The 17,032-nt window shown below is 38.1% G+C and overlaps 1 protein-coding gene across 3 annotated transcripts in view; it reads left to right on the forward strand.

Moving 5' to 3' along the window:
• Positions 1–17,032, forward strand: part of Faf1 (Fas associated factor 1) — a 410,583-nt gene that overhangs the window by 66,531 nt on the left and 327,020 nt on the right. For all 3 annotated transcript variants that reach the window (XM_074080173.1, XM_074080176.1, XM_074080174.1), the window contains one exon: positions 15,442–15,510. In XM_074080173.1, coding sequence (XP_073936274.1) covers positions 15,442–15,510 — 69 coding nt within the window. The remainder of the gene's footprint in view (positions 1–15,441; positions 15,511–17,032) is intronic.

Below are 17,032 nucleotides of genomic sequence, written 5' to 3' on the forward strand. Positions count from 1 at the left end.
CTTGTTTTTTAGTTCTACTTTTACTGCATTGTGATCAGATAGTATGCACGGTATTATTTCTATTTTCTTATATTTGCTGAGGCTTGCTTTGTGCCCTAGGATATGATCTATTTTGGAGAAGGTTCCATGGGCTGCTGAGAAGAATGTGTATTGTGTAGAGGTTGGATGAAATGGGTTCTGTAGACATCTACTAGGTCCATTTGATGTATTGCATATTTTAGATCTTGGATTTCTTTATTGAGTTTTTGTTTGGATGACGTATCTATTGATGATAATGGGGTGTTAAAATCTCCCACTACCACTGTGTTGGCGTTTATATATGCTTTTAGGTCTTTCAGGGTATGTTTGATGAAATTGGGTGCGTTGACATTGGGTGCATACAGATTGATGATTATTATTTCCTTTTGGTCTAGTTCCCCTTTTATTAGTATGGAATGTCCTTCTTTATCTCGTTTGATCAATGTAGGTTTGAAGTCTACTTTGTCAGAGTTAAGTATTGCTACTCCTGCCTGTTTTCGGGGGGCATTGGCTTGGTAAATGTTCTTCCAGCCTTTCATCGTAAGCATATACTTATTTCTGTCGGTGAGATGAGTCTCCTGTAAGCAACAAATTGTTGGATCTTACTTTTTAATCCATTTTGTGAACCGGTACCTTTTGATGGGTGAATTCAGTCCGTTAACATTATGTGTTAGTACTGATAGGTATGTGGTGATTCTTGTCATTTAGTTGTCTTAGTTGTTTGAAGGTTTGATTGTGTGTACCTAAGTTGAGGTTACTCTCTACTTTGTTGCTTTTTCTTTTCCTATAGTTTGGTGCTGCGTGTCCTTTCATGGTTATGTTGGGTTTATATTTCTGTGTGCAAAATCCCTTGAAGAATCTTTTGTAGTGGTGGCTTTGTGGTCACATATTGTTTTAGTTTCTGCTTATCATGGAAGACTTTTATTGCTCCATCTATTTTGAATGATAGTTTTGTTGGGTAGAGTATCCTGGGGTTGAAATTATTTTCATTCAGTGCCCGGAAGATCTCACCCCATGCTCTTCTTGCTTTTAATGTTTCTATTGAGAAGTCTGCTGTGATTTTGATGGGTTTACCTTTGTATGTTACTTGTTTCTTCTCTCTTACAGCCTTCAATTTTTTTCCCCTAGTTTGTGAACTTGTTTTAATGATGATATGTCGTGAGGTAGTTCTATTTTGCTCTGGTCTGTTTCGTGTCCTATTGGCCTCTTGCATCTGTATGGGAATATCTTTCTCTAGATTTGGGAAATTTTCTGTTATTATTTTGTTGAATATATTACGCATTCCCTTTGCTTGCACCTCTTCTCCTTCTTCAATGTCCATGATTCTCAAGTTTGGTCTTTTGATGGAGTCGGTGAATTCTTGCATTTTCTTTTCACAGGTTTTGAGTTGTTTAATTAATAGTTCTTCAGTTTTTCCTTTAATTACCGTGTCATCTTCGCGTTCTGAGATTCTGTCTTCTGTTTGTTTTATTCTGCTGGATTGGCCTTCCATTTTTTGTTTTGCAGTTCTGTTTCGTTCTTTTTTCTGAGGTTTTCCATATCCTGGGTGGTTTCCTGTTTAATGTTGTCTATTTTTGTCCTGAGTTCATTTATCTTTTTATTAATCGTGTTCTCTGTTTCACTTTGTTGTTTATACAGTGCTTCTATGGTTTCCTTTATTTCTTCTTTTGCTTTTTCAAATTCTCTACTTTGTTGTCTTGGAATTTCTTGAGTATCTCCTGTACATTTTGGTTGACCGTATCCAGTATCATTTCTATAAAATTCTCGTTGAGTACCTGTAGTATGTCTTCTTTTAAATTATTCTTGTGGGCTTCATTGGGTTCTTTGGCATAGTTTATCTTCATTTTGTTGGAGTCTGGATCTGAGTATCTGTTTTGTTCATTTCCCTCTGGTTCCTGTACTAATTTTTTGCTGTGTGTAAACTGGCTTCCCTGTTTTTTCTGTCTTCCCATCATTGCCCTTGGTGTTATTATTGTCCCTGTACTGTGTGCAAGTAAGTATTTTCTGGCTTGTAATAATAGCACTAGTGATATTTAGAATGGAAGGGTGAGAGGAGATGGAAAGCAAAGAAGTTAAAGGAAAAGGGAAAGAAATAATCCAGGAGAAAAAAAACAAAAAACAAAACAAAGAAACAAACAAAAAAGGTTTCAAAGATATAAACAGGGAGAGACAGTGTACTAATCAATAGTAAGTTGCAAAGGTGTTAGAGAGACAGAGAATTGAAATTAAAAAATAAAAAGAATAAAGATAAGAATAAAAATAAAATGTAAATGAAAGAAAATATATATGTATATATATAATATAATAAAATATAAAATAAAATATAAAAAGGTAAAAAATAAATAAAATTAAAAAAAAAAACCTCCAAGTTCAAATGCAATGAAGTTTCAATCTTAATAATTGTAGTTTCCAATTGACTGAGGTCCCTCAGTCTCCAATCATGGAGATGGTGCCTCAGATATTGTTCTGTAGTTGTCTCATCAAAGGGGTAACATAAGAAAAAAAAAACCCACAAAGTGTCCGAAGTTCAAATGCAATACCATTTCAGTAAATTTTTCAGCATGCGGGTGTAGTTCTGTTGGTTTGTTATCAAAGTTAGGGACAGAGAAAAAAAAGAGTCTGGAGACAGATGTGTGAATGGCTATCTGTGGCTGTGCCTTGCCTGCCAGCTGCTGTCAGCCTGCTGTAGCTGGAGGCGTTATTTATCCAGATCTCTGGAGTGAGCTTAGCACTCACCTGGCCCAGCAGGCTTTGTTTACTCAGAGTTCTGTGCATGATGCCACTGCTACAAGCTTTCCACTTTCCAAACACACTGGGGGAGGTGATACTGCAATGGCTTTCTCAGGCCCCCGTGTTTATTTACAGTTCACTGGAAAGTGGGTCTTTCCCCCTCTCCTGTGGTGTTTTCCTCCCACCACCACTTTTACAAGCTTTCCTGCTCCTGATTGCTGGCCATGTCCTGCTGCTCCTGCCAGCCAGCATGTTTGTTTACAGCTCACATGTGAGGTGGGTCTTCCCCTCTCTCCTGTGGAATTTTTCTCCCTCCGCCACTCTCACAAGCTTTCCTGCTTTTGGTTGCTGGGTGTTCCCACCCTGTCTGGCCAGGCCCGGCTTGTTTATTTACACTTCCTGCCCGATTCCCCTCCACCCCTCTTCGGTGCTCAGGGCGCCCCACCCTCTTTGCTACGTGTCTTTATTGTTCTTATTGCTTATTACTCAGTTTCTCTTTTTTCCCCAGGTGGGGGTCGGTCTGTCCAGGGGGCTATGCCAATCTGGCCCAGGGTTGTCTGTGGGAGTACCGCGTACCACTAAGCTCACCTTGTGGTCCATGTCTTCCTAAGCCGTTTGTGCATGGGTGACTGGTGGCAGCCCAGGGGCCCTCCTGTTTTCTCCATTCAGCGTGAAGTGTGAAGTGAGATGCTCTGTGCAGGCTGGAGGTGTGGAGGGGTCAAAGTTTTGCCTCTTTTCGGTGGCCTTGCCTGCAAGGTGTGTCTCCAGTGTCTCTCCAAGATTTCACTTTAGGAGACAGCTTTCTGTTTTCTCTCTCTAGCCGCCATCTTGGAAATCCTCAGGTTATCTACTTTCACCACTTCTGTTCAACATTGTATTGGAAATTTTATACAGTTTAATAAGAGACGGAAGGAAGGGGAAAGAAGGAAAGGGAAGGGGAGGGGAAGGGATGTGAAGGGAAAGGAAGGGAAGAGAAGAAAGGTTATGACATTAAATAGGCATTTAGATCCTGGAGAAGGAAAAGAAAGGAAGACTTCAACTTGTAAATTGAAAAAGAAAAGGAGAAACTGTCTTTTTGCATATGACATAGTTCTTTGCAATTAAAATCATGAGGAATCTATAGAAAGGCTACTTGAACAAATCCATATACAAAGTCAACACACAAAAATGAATTGTACTTCATATGTCAGCAATTTAAAAAACATAAAGTACCACTTATGGTATTATTCACAAATGAAACACAGATAAATTAAACATTGCAAAATATTTCTGAGAAAATAAAAAATTAAGTGGACAAATGTTGATGCCTTGAAAGTCTCATTACCAGTTCTCCCTAAATTATTCTAGATTCTCTGCAATCCGAAGTAGAATCCCAGCTGCCTTTTTTGGTAGAAATTGGCAAACTGACCCCAATTTATGTGGAGTAGAAAGACCTCTAACATAACCAAAACAATTAAAAAAATGTGAAGGACTTTACACTGCATCATTTGAAGATTTAGTATAAAGCTATAAAGCTATCCCTGTTGCTATAAGATTAAATGTATAGATTAAGGAATAAAGTAGAATCCCCATAAGTAGGTTCATACATAAGTAGACAATTGAGTTTTGACAAAGGTGCCAAGGTAATTCAATGGGATAAGGACTTCTTTTTACGTTGTGGTACTATACATGACATGAAAATTTCCCTTTTCACCAATTTTAAGTTTGCAATTCAGAGGAATTTAGTACACACAATGTCACTCATCATCACTGTTAATTTCCAGGATGTGTAATGGGTATGGTACCATGGGCATTGTCGGGGGGTGTTACTGTATACTATTTGGATTGTAGCTTTGTTCAGTCTGCCTTCTGTATTTGCTAGTTCCCCCATCCACAGATTCAACCAAAGATTGAAAAATTGTGTTAGTATTGAATATGTACAATCTACTTTTCATATCGTGATTCCTGAGTAATACATTGTACCAGCTAAAGTATATGGGCAAAAGTATGTATTTATATGCAGACACTACACCATTGCATATAAAGGGCTTCAGCATCTATGGAGTTTGTTTTCTTCCAGTGGTCAGGGAACAAATCCTTTGCTTATATGGAGGGACAGCTTTTACTAAAAAGCTTTTCTTTTGAAAAAAGTGTGAGCCTTTAAACTTTGATGTTAGTTTTCAAAATTGCTTTCACTATTATGGACTCCTTACAGTTATTTTTATTTGAATATAAAAAGGGCTATTTGCATTTGATGGGGTTTACATCAATCTAGATAATTTTTGATACCACTGTCCTCCAGTTCATGAAGACAGGATGTCTTCTTCACTTATTTATATCTTTTAAAATTTCTTACAGCCATGTTTTGTAGTTTGCAATGTATGTCTTGTGCCACTGGTTAAGTTACTTTGTAGATACTTATTCTTTTGGATCATATAAATTGAATTAAAAAGTTTTGTTTGGTTTTTTTCATTGCTAGTATACAGAAATACAGCTGAATTTCATGTGTTGATCTTTTATTCTGCAACTTTACTACATTTATTAGCGCTCATAGTTTTTTTGCCTGTGAAGTTTTTAGGATTTTCTATATATAGTTTTACTTTGTTTCTAGTTTGTGTTCTTTTCCTTCCTCTGAGGAGATGTTCCAGTATGCACCCATGTCTTATTCAGATCTTAGTGCTGCAAACTAGCTGTCTGGGATCCTTGTGCTCTACCTGGGTGGAAATCATGGGTAGGTGAGGAATCTGTGTCCTCATTGGTTGTTTGCAAGCAGCACCAGCAGGGCGCAGCCACATGGCACCCTCTAGCTTCACAGCTCCCTCGCCTTTCATATCCTAAGGTTCAAAATATTACAGCTCTTTTGTCCCTCAGGCCAGACCTGCAGTGGGAGGTGTCTCTTCCCTGCAGATTCTGATCACCGGTTTTAGTTTCACTTTCACCCTTGGTGCTGCTTACTGGGATCAGCTGCATCTGTCATTTTTGCTACCTTGCCACTTCAGCTGCCCCTCTGCTTGCTTTTGCTTCTGCTGCTGTGCTCTGATGGAGGCCAAAGCAGGCCCTACTTCTGCAGTGGTGGGCACCTGCAGATATTCCTGCTGACTTGAGAGGCCATGGTCTGCCTCTGCTCTTGCTGGGATGACTGGCTTCCCTGCCGTGACTTGGGATGCCACTCCTACAATAGCTACTACTACTGAGGAATCCTGCAGCAGCTGCTGCTGCCTTTCTTTTCTCTTCTCATCTTGGCTTGTCTGACTTGTCTCTCATTTTTCTTCCCTTTCTGGGCAGGCAGTCTACCACCTGAGCCACTCTGCCAGCCCCTTTTCTGTTACCAGCTCTGCTACTCTGCTAATGATGAGAATCAAAAAAAGTAGGCAAGTCAGACCACTTAGACCACTTGAGAAGTCTTTTTTTATTTTTTTTGAGGAACTGGGAATCTAACCCTATGCATGCCAGGCCAACATTCAACCACTGAGCTACTTCCTCAGCATTGAGAAGTTTACATTACACCTGCTGTTGCAACACCAGAGGGCAGTACAGGACGGTGTCTCTCAGTTGCCAACAAAGTGAGCTCTGCAACCTGCTTATATAGCCAAAAGGGCTTGTGACAAGGGTATCTGCACCAGTTATAATAGTCTGTTCACTTATACAGATGAAGGATTATGTTTGCACCAGTTATAGCACAGTCCCTGTTTATCAGTCAATGGCAGTCCTTTGTGCAAAAGAATGACTCTGTGCCATTCACAGGTTTTCTGCTGGGCTTCCAGGGGAAGGAATTGTTTCCCTTCTGGTCTGGGTGGAAGTTGCTGCTGGTAGCAGAAGTCTGGTGCAAGCTGTTTGCTGGAACTTGGAGTCATGTTTTAGGTTCAGAGTAGCCCATGAGGGCAGTCTAGCTGCCTGACTATTCCTTCACTGAAGATAGCCAGGGCCCTGGGAAAGGGTCTAACAGTTGCCAGTTAAGAAGTCAACCCTCCCTAGTCCCCAGCATCTTAGCACATTTAAAGGAAAAATGAACTTTCAAAAGGGTACTTATAGCAAAGCCTTATTAGTAACAGTACTTTACCAAAATTTAACAGTGTTCTAACAATGCTTCACTCCTGTCCCAGTACCCAAGGGAGAGGTGGATCTCTACCATCTGTTTGATCAGAGCAAAGGCTTTTAGAGTATATTATTAGTTCTGGGTTTTTTCACAAATGGCTTTTATCATGTTAAAGAGGTTTCCTTGTTTTCATAGTCTTAAGTTTTTTTTTTTTTAATCATGAAAGGCTGTTGGTTTTCCACCCCCTCCCTCCACACTTTCCTTTTGTCTTTTTAGCTGATTATGTTTTCTCTCCTTCATTCCCTTAATGTAGTATAATGATTATTATATGTTGAGTCACTTTTGCAGTCCTGGGATAAATCCCACTGGGTCATGGTGCATAATCCTTTTATAATGCAGCTGGATCCAGTCTGGTAGTATTTTGTTGAGGGACTTTTGCATTTATATTCCCAGTGGATATTGGTTTGTAGTTTTTTCTTGTGCTTTCTTTTTCTGTCTTTGTCATAAGGTGATTCTAGCCTCATAAGATGATTATGAAGTGTTCTTCAATTTTCTAGGAGTAGTTTTAGTAGGATTGGTGTTAATTCTTCTTTAATGATGGGCAAATTCAACAATGAAGCCATGTGTCTTGGTCTTTTCTTTGTTGGGAATCTTTTGGTTACTGATGTAATCTCTTTAATTATAGGTTAGTTGAGATTTTTTTTTTTTTCCTTTGGGTCAGTTTGGTAGTTTGTGTGTTTATAGGAATTTGTTGATTTCATCTAGGTTTTCTGATTTGTTGACCTATAATTGTTCATGGTATTCTTATTTTACAATTCTTTTTTATTTCTGTAAAGTTATTTATAATTCCAGTTCTCATTTTAGTAATTTGAATCTTTGCTTTTTTTCCCCCTTAGTCAATCTAAGCAAAATTTAAGTTCTGCCAGTTTTGTTAAACTCTACAAGAACCAACTTTTGGTTTAGTTGATTTTCTTTTTTTTCCCTATTCTCCATTTATCTGTGTTGTGATCTTTTCCCCCTTCTTTTTGCTGGCTTTGAGATCTTTTTTTTTTTTTATTTCTTATGCTATAAGGGTAAGTTTTTGATTTGTGATTTTTTTCCCTCTTTTTAAATGAAGATGTTTATTGATATAACATGATATTTGTTTGATTTGGCTTAATATTTCGTGAGACTTGTTTTTATGCCATAAATATGTTCTATCCTTAGAGAAGCTTCCATCTGTACTTATGAAAAGTATTTATTTCTGTGGTTTTTGCAGTTGAGTGTTCTGTATATGTCTGTTAATGTCTAGTTGGTTTATGTTGTTTTTTGTCATCTGTTTCCTTACTGATCTTCTGGTTAGGTGTTTCCATTATTGAGAGTGAAGAATTGAAGTCTTCAATTGTTACTGTAGAACTGTTTATTTCTTTCTTAAGGTCTGTTTGTTTTTCCTCATTTACTTTGGGGGTTCTGTTTTTATGTATATGTTTGCCATTTTCATATTTTCTTGATTGATTGTATCTTTTACCAACATAAAATGTGCTTTTTTCCTCTTAAAACAATTATTGTGGTTAGCTAGTGTTTTAAACAGAAATTTTTTAAAAAAGAAAAAAAGAAGGAAAAATTCTGTTAGTCTTTGCATATATGTCTCTGTGTTTGGGGTATTACATCAACCTTAGCCAGGCAATTTGAAATTCTTGCTTTGAGCTGAGCCTAGAGAAGTGCTAGGGGTTTTCTGAGGTCTTTTCTTTTCTTTTTTTTTTTTCCTTTTTCTTTTATTATTCATATGTGCATACAAGGCTTGGTTAATTTCTCCCCCCTGCCCCCACCCCCTCCCTTAACACCCACTCCGTCCCCTCCCTCTCCCCCCTCTCAATACCCATCAGAAACTATTTTGCCCTTATTTCTAATTTTGTTGTAGAGAGAGTATAAGCAATAATAGGAAGGAACAAGGGTTTTTGCTGGTTGAGATAAGGATAGCTATACAGGGCATTGACTCACATTGATTTCCTGTGCGTGGGTGTTACCTTCTAGGTTAATTCTTTTTGATCTAACCTTTTCTCTAGTACCTGTTCCCCTTTTCCTATTGGCCTCAGTTGCTCTTAAGGTATCTGCTTTAGTTTCTCTGCGTTAAGGGCAACAAATGCTAGCTAGTTTTTTAGGTGTCTTACCTATCCTCACCCCTTCCTTGTGTGCTCTCGCTTTTGTCATGTGCTCATAGTGCAATCCCCTTGGCAAATATTTTCTCCCACTCTGTGGGTGTTCTATTCAGTTTAGAGACCATTTCTTTTGATGCACAGAAGCTTTTTAACTTTATGAGGTCCCATTTATCTATGCTATCTCTTAGTTGCTGTGCTGCTGGGGTTTCATTGAGAAAATTCTTACCTATATCTACTAACTCCAGAGTATTTCCTACTTTTTCCTGTATCAACTTTAGAGTTTGGGGTCTGAAATTAAGATCCTTGATCCATTTTGAGTTAATCTTGGTATAGGGTGATATACATGGATCTAGTTTCAGTTTTTTGCAGACTGCTAACCAGTTTTCCCAGCAGTTTTTGTTAAAGAGGCTGCTATTTCTCCATTGTATATTTTTAGCTCCTTTGTCAAAGACAAGTTGGTTATAGTTGTGTGGCTTCATATCTGGGTCCTCTATTCTGTTCCACTGGTCTTCATGTCTGTTTTTGTGCCAGTACCATGCTGTTTTTATTGTTATTGCTTTGTAATATAGTTTGAAGTCAGGTATCGTGATACCTCCAGCATTGTTCTTTTGACTGAGTATTGCCTTGGCTATTCGTGGCCTCTTGTGTTTCCATATAAATTTAACAGTAGATTTTTCAATCTCTTTAATGAATGTCATTGGAATTTTGATGGGAATTGCATTAAACATGTAGATTACTTTAGGGAGTGTCGACATTTTTACTATGTTGATTCTACCAATCCATGAGCATGGGAGATCTCTCCAGTTTCTATAGTCTTCCTGAGGTCTTTTCTAACATGTGTCCTGCCCTAGACTTGTACATGTTTTTCTAAAATCTCAAAGTGGTTTTTAATGCCGATTTACCATGAACATTCTCGCCCCAGCCTTTTCTCCATATTTTTGCCATGTCTGTTGTTTGCTTCAATCATTCAATCAAACAGTGGATTTTTCATTTTCCTTAAAATGTTTTTGGGAAATGCCCTTTGGGTAGCTACTTTTCTGTTGAGTTTCCAGTTGTAAGCCAATCATCTGGCTAGGGTTCTTTTGCTGTAGGAAAAGAGATAGGAATCTTGTATAGGGGAGGAAAAGATCTTCCAGTGCTGGCAACCCCAAGTTCTTGAGTGCCTGAGGCTTAGGGGCTGGACTGGCAGTATCAAAGTCTTACAGCTCTAAATCCTAAGGGTACGACCCTATTGCTCCAGGCTTTAGAAGCCAGAGACTTATGACTCTAGGCACTCAGGGTGGAGGCTTATTGCTCTGTGCTTTAAACATCAGCAGCTCTGGCACTTGGCAGCTATTGTAATCCTTGGCTTCCAGCATCAGTGGGTTGTAGCCACAGACAGCAATAAGCAGCAGCAAGTAGCATCTGTTAGTGTTAACTGCTCTCGAACAGGCCTGAGGTGCTGGGAGCCTCAGTCCTACAAAGACAAATGTTACAGCTCGCTCTTGGGCCTAGGTTGTTGGGATCCTCAGCCCTTGACAGTGGCTAGTGTTACAGTGTTAACAACAAAACGGTGTTTCCAGAAGACCTTGGGTCTTGTGCTCTGGCGTGGAAGAATCCAAGCAGAACACTTGGGTGTAAATGGGGTTTATTAATGTTAGGGAAAGGGAAATACAAAGAGGAGCATGGTAGGGTGCAGGTAGAGTCTGCCAGCAGAGAGAGGATGCCTTTCTTTTTCAGGTGCTTTTAAAACTCATGCTAATCTGTGAGAAGGGAGGAACTAGCAAATTCTCATCCAATAATCAATGAGGAGGAGGGGCACAAGTGGTTCCCAGCTGGGTGCAGGTGGTCTGGTCCATCCCTGGGCAACCTACATATGAGTCCCAAACTTTCCCTACTTCTAGCCTGCTTCAGTAGATCTTGGGTGTAGTGTGTGTTGAGACACTTGACCTTTAAAGTCTTGACAGCTCCCTTGGAACTATTATATTGACCTGATCCTCCAGCTTCTGTTCTCTGGCTCTCCACAGACTTCATTGTTTCCATCACTACCCAATCCTGGTTGCTGTCTGGAAGTCTTCAGCCTCCCTCTTGCCACCACCACTGCTGTTGTATCTGATGGTGCTGTCACTCTATACTCATTTCTCTTCATATAACCATCTCAGCTTGGTCTACTAATGATTAGGATCAAAATAGGCAAGAGAAGACCACTCTGTAGAAGCCTTTTATTGGCTTAATGATGCAAAATCAATGGGCAAAACAAGAGAAAGAAAAAGTGAGCGAAGCAGTCTGCTTATACAGCCATTAAGAGGTTACGGCAAGGTTGTTTGCACCAATCACAGCAGACTCTCATGCAAATGAAGGGTTGTGTTTGCATCAGTCACAGGCCTTTATTTGGGTTACCACAGAAAGTGCTCCCCCTATGGGTTGAGTGAAAATGGTTTTGCTGTTAGGCACACCAATGTTCTGTGCATATATATTTAGAATTGTTACATCTTCTTACTGGATTGTTCCTTTTATTAGTTTGTATTGACCTCCTTTATCTCTTCTAATTTTTACTTAAAATCTACTTTGTTTTATAGGAGAATAGCTACTGCTGCTTGCTTTTTCTATTTCTGCATGGCTGGTGTATCTTTTTCCAGCCTTTCACTTTTAGTTTGTGTGTATCGTTGATTGTGAGGTGTATTTCTTGTAGACAACAGATTGTTAGATCTTGTTTTTTTTGTTGTTGCTGTTCTTTGATGGGACTGGGGTTTGAACTGAGGGCTTTGCACTTACAAACAGGCACTCAACCACTTGAGCCACACCTGCAGTTTGTTTTGCTCTGGCTATTTTGATGATGGGGTCTCTGAACTATTAACCCAGATGACCTCAAACCATGATCCTTCTGATCTCAGCTTCAGAAGTTTCTAGGATTATAGGTGTGAACCACTGTTGTGTTGTGGATTTTTCTTTTTGATCCAGTCAGACAATCTGTGTCTTTTGATTGGAGAGTTACATCCATTTACATTTTGGGTTATGATTGAGAGGTATTTACTGATTCCTGTGTTTCTATTCTTTTTTCCCTGGTTGGGTCTAGTGTTGACTCTTTATTTTTGGCATTGCTCATCTTTGGGTTTTGCTGGTTTACTGAGTTAATCATGCTTGATATTTTCCTAGCTCTCATGGGTTTTTCAGTCCCACTTTTGAGTTTTATTCTTTCCTGTTCTCTTGTGTTTGTGACTATTTTTTCCCCTCTTCTGTGTAAAATATTCCCTTAAGTACCTTCTATAATTCAGGCTTGGTGGATATGAATTGCTTTACCTTATTCTTATTCTGGTAAGTCCTTGTTTCTCCATTGAGATTGAACTTTGCTTGATATAGTCTTCTTGGTTGGCAGTTATTCTCTCTCAGAGCTTGAATTATATTGCTTCATGCTTTCTTGGCTTTTATAGTTTGTGCTGAGAAGTAGGTGATTCTCATGTGTTTACCTTTATATATAAGCTGGCATTTTCTCTTGCAGCTTTCATTATCCTTTCTTTGTTCTTTGACATTTTAATTATGACATTACATGGAGTTGTTTGTTTTTGGTCATGTGTATTTGGAGTTTGAAATGCTTCCTGTACATTGGTATCTATAGGATTGGGAAATTTTCTGCTATGATTTAATTGAACTGATTGCCTATGCCTTTACTTTGTATTTCAGCTCTGTCTTCCCACTCTGTGAATTCTTACATTTGCTCTTTTGATTGTGCAGCGTTCTTGTACGTTGTAATCATAAGTAGTCCTTTTTTCCTTTGTGATTGTCTGTGGGCAACACTACTCAGTCTTGTCCTCCATCTCTGATATTCTTTCTTCTGCTTGATCATGTCTGCTGATAATACTATCCACTGTGGTTTATATTAGATTTATTGAGGTTTCCATTTCTAACATTTCTACTTTTTTTTTCTTGTGATTTCCATTTCCTTGCTGAATTTCTCTTCCATGTTGCTAACTTTTTTGTCTAGGTCTTTAATTGATTTCCTAACTTCATTTGTCTGTTCATTGAATCCTCTTTGAGGTTACTGATCATTTTTAACACTAAGTGTCTGAATTCTCTATCAGGCATTTCAGGCAATCCATTATCTTTGGGTTCAGTTGTTGAGTTGTTGTGGGTTTTGGAAGGGAGTTATTGCCTTTGTTTTTCAATCTGTCTCCCCATTAATGTTGTATGAGAACAAGTCTCTGTTTCCTAGGGGAATGATCTGGGAACACTAGTTGAAAGTCATAAGGATTGAAAATTGAGTAATATAGGAGATGGGTGTGGGAAAGGGAGGGGTTTAGGAAGATTAGGAATAAGAAGTAGGTATAGGAGATAATAGCATGAAAGAGCACTATATAGATGTAACAGAAATAGAGAATGGTTTGGGAAATGAGAAAAAATTTAAGACATAAAAAAAATTCTGTCAAGTAATCAAATTTAAAAGCAAAAAAAAAAAAAAACAAAAACAAAAAGAGAAGGGAAGAAACATCCAAATGAAACAAATTAGATGAATAAAATTTATTTTTATTTCTCACTGGAGAAAAGTATTTATACTCCCTGCATTTTGCCTAAACTAGTCAGTCTCTCTTGCCTCAGTTGTTATGGAAACAGCCTCAGAAGCATAGGCTTCTCTGGAGGTTTTCGGCCTGCCAGGCCAATTTTTCAGTCAAGAGGGTTTTTTTGGCGGGGGAGGGTAGCTGGGGTTTGAACTCAGGGCTTCATGCTTGCAAAGCAGGCACTCTACCACTTGAGTCATGCCTCTAGTCCAGTAAATCTAGTCTAGATTTTTACAATGTGTGGAAATTCCTACCTTAGACTAAATGTGGGATCCTGGGGGTAGGGAGAGGTGTGCAACTCCAACCTTGTGGTTGACACAATCCGGGGTAATTCTCTTAAAGAAGCTCTTTGCCTGTGGAGTTGTTTGGGACTGCATACCATCCATAGATTGTGGGGTGGTGGTGGTGGTTGTGAGACTTCCTGTTGAAATGTGGAGAGATCTAAGCTGATAGGGCTGCTTGTTCAGTGGGTGGTGTTGCAGCTATAGTGAGTGGGTGGCAGCTCAGAACATATGAGTGAGACCCTATTGTTCCCAAGTTTACTGCAGTTGCTTTAGTGGTTTGGAGTGCATGGCATTCACTCTGCACTCATGTAAATCAGAGTCTGTGAAAAATCTAAATCCCCACCAGCCTGCTGTGTCCATACTGGGTTTCAATTGGTATCTGTTTCACACACCCTCTAATCCAACCCTCCCCGCCCCCATGCAGGTTTAGGGCTAGAAGACTTTAGTCTCTCCACTTAACTAATGGTTTTCTTAGAAATCTGGTGAATTTGCTCCCATGTGCCGAGCAGGCCTATATGGTAGCCCTTGGGATTGAATCTGTCTTGCTCACCTGGTTGGTTTCTGATCCCATCTGTCTGGTCTGGATGATGATGCGTAGACTCTGGTGATTGGCTTGTAGATCTCCTTTTCAGCCCTCCATGTAGTTGCCTTGGCGGCTCTTGTGAGTGGCTTTTACAGGAAGTAATTCAGGTGCAGACAGGGGTAACAAAAAAGGAGAAAGAAGACTCACGCTTAGGAGGGTTGTAGGATGGAGCTGGTCCAGTTTTGAACCGTCACACACTCGGCGTGGATTTGTACTTCTAGAGATTCAGTTAGGGGTAGTTATCTCTAGCTACTTTCTGTCCTTATACTGGTACTGTTTTTTTTTTAACATACTAAATTGATCACTATTCCTTGTAGACAAAAACCTGAGGTTTTCTTTCAGATTCGTGGAGACACAGGAAGTGGAGCCTGTCAGCAATCCATCTTGGTCTAGAGCTTTTATAGTATTAGGTTTTCCTTCAGGTCTATTCCCTATTTTGAGTTAATTTTTACATAAGATGTCAGTTCAGTTATTTGCATATGATTGCCCATTGAAAACTTTGTGTGTGTGTGTGTGTGTTACTGGTGTTTGAACTTAGGGCTTGAGCTGCCCCATTGCTTTTTGCTTCAGTTGTTTTTGGAATAAAATCTGGCATTTTCCCCAGGTTAGCTTGGACCAACCTCCTATTTTTTAAAAATTGTTTTTAATTTTATTACAACAAATTAATACATTGTTGTGGGAAAAACCAATCGCCTAGTTACAGCTCCTTGTAGCTGAGATGACAGGCATGTACCACCATGCCCAGCTTTATTGATTGAAGGTGGATCTCATTAACTTTTTACTTGGGTTGGCATTGAGCTGTGATCCTTCCAATCTCTACCTCCCAAGTATTTGAGATTATAGGTGTGAACTACTACGGCCAGTTGCATTAGAAACTGTTAAATAAAATTGTTCCTGGGAATTAGAGATCTAGAGATTATCCTGAGCGCTAAATGTCAATATTTAAACATTATATGTACGATTGCTTTTTATTTAACTCTGTAGTAAACAATTTTTAAACTAAACTTATAAAGTGTTAGCCATTTAATGTCTTTATTCAAATACCTATTTTAGCTTAAATTACAAATAGTATCATTTACATTTTTAACTTTAACTTCATTTCCAAAATTGTACCTGAAATGCATATTTACTTGGTTTTCAGGCATGTACTGGAATTGAAAACATTGATGAAGCTATTACATTGCTTGAACAGAATAATTGGGACTTAGTGGTGAGTACTTTTTGCATTCTCTGACAAGTATTCAAAATTTATAAATTTTTGAATGTTTTTAACATTTCTTGTAGATGTTTCAGAATACCATAGCCTAATTATAATTTATGAAAAAAAATCAAATCATCATATCTTTAATAGGAAGTCATATTTAGTTCAATATTAAATTGCTCAATTATTATGAATACTTAGATGATTGAAATGATTATTAAAGTTATTTTCTCAACTTTCTATGTATTATTGTTATCTTCCTGTGTAGTATTTTGGTGGAGATGTTTGAAAGGAGAGAAAAGTCAGAGTTGCCTGAATATCTGAGTAATTCTATAGGTTTCCCCCTTACTTCCTTGGGTTCTCACAATGATTATTCTAATGAATGATATTTAAGGAGTAGCATTCTGCTGTGATTTTTATGAACTAAAAAGGCAGTTTATTATAGAGGTGGTTTAATTTTTCCCCTAGTAATTCAAAAGGAAAGTCATAACATATCACTAACCATTTACCTATTGCAAAGTGAACTGAAAATTACTTGTGTTGGAACAATACTTGTGTTAAGATGGCACAGATACTCCTCAGTGTTTTTGAAATGCTAAAGAAAGTTGAAATAAAAATTTTGAAGAAGTGCTAAATTTTTCCTTGTTAATTTTTTTGAGATAGGATCTTATTATGTAACCCACACTGGCCTGGAACTCACAATATAGCCCAGGTTGGCCTTGAACTCAGAATTCTCCTACCTTAGTCTCCTGAGTGCTGGAATTATAGATGTGCACCAGCTCACTTGGCTAGAAGAGCTGATGTTTAAAAGTCAAAATTTAAGGTATATACTTACAAAAATGAGATTGGTTATGTAGGTATGTATACATGTGTGTTACATGGACTTACATAGTTCTTAGTTATCTGTGTGCTTTGTAGATCTATCACTATTTTTCAACTTAATGTGAAAGTATTCAGATTATAAGAGTAATAATGCTCCTTGTAATGAAATAAGAATTTACAGTAATAACATTACAGGTTGAAAATCTCCAAACCCCAAATCTGAAATGTTTCAAAATTTGAAACTTTTTGAGTGCTGACACAAAAAAGTTTTGGATTTTGAAACATTGTGGATTTCAGATTTTTGTGTTAGGATGTTCAGTCAGATATTCAAATATGCAAGTATTCCAAAATCTAAAAACAAAAATTCCAAAATCTGAATATACTTCTGGTCCTACACATTTCAAATAGGGACATTCAACCTTAAATCACCTTTAATCATATCACTCATAGATAATACTTATTCCATATTTTTAGATACATTTATTTCAGGGCATCCTATAATTATGTTATTAAACATTTTTTTTAACTGCAAATGGGATTATTTTAAACCTACTCTTTTGTAATCTGCATTTTTCTCTTAATACAACATGAACATTTTTCTTACTAAATGTGGCTGTTTATTGTTTTAAATGTTTGCACAGCGTTTCATGTAGTTGTAACATAATAATTTTACCAACTATCCTTCTGCCGTTGACCATATAAGATTTTT

Source organism: Castor canadensis, chromosome 7 (assembly GCF_047511655.1).
Source record: "Castor canadensis chromosome 7, mCasCan1.hap1v2, whole genome shotgun sequence".
Lineage (NCBI taxonomy): Eukaryota > Metazoa > Chordata > Mammalia > Rodentia > Castoridae > Castor > Castor canadensis.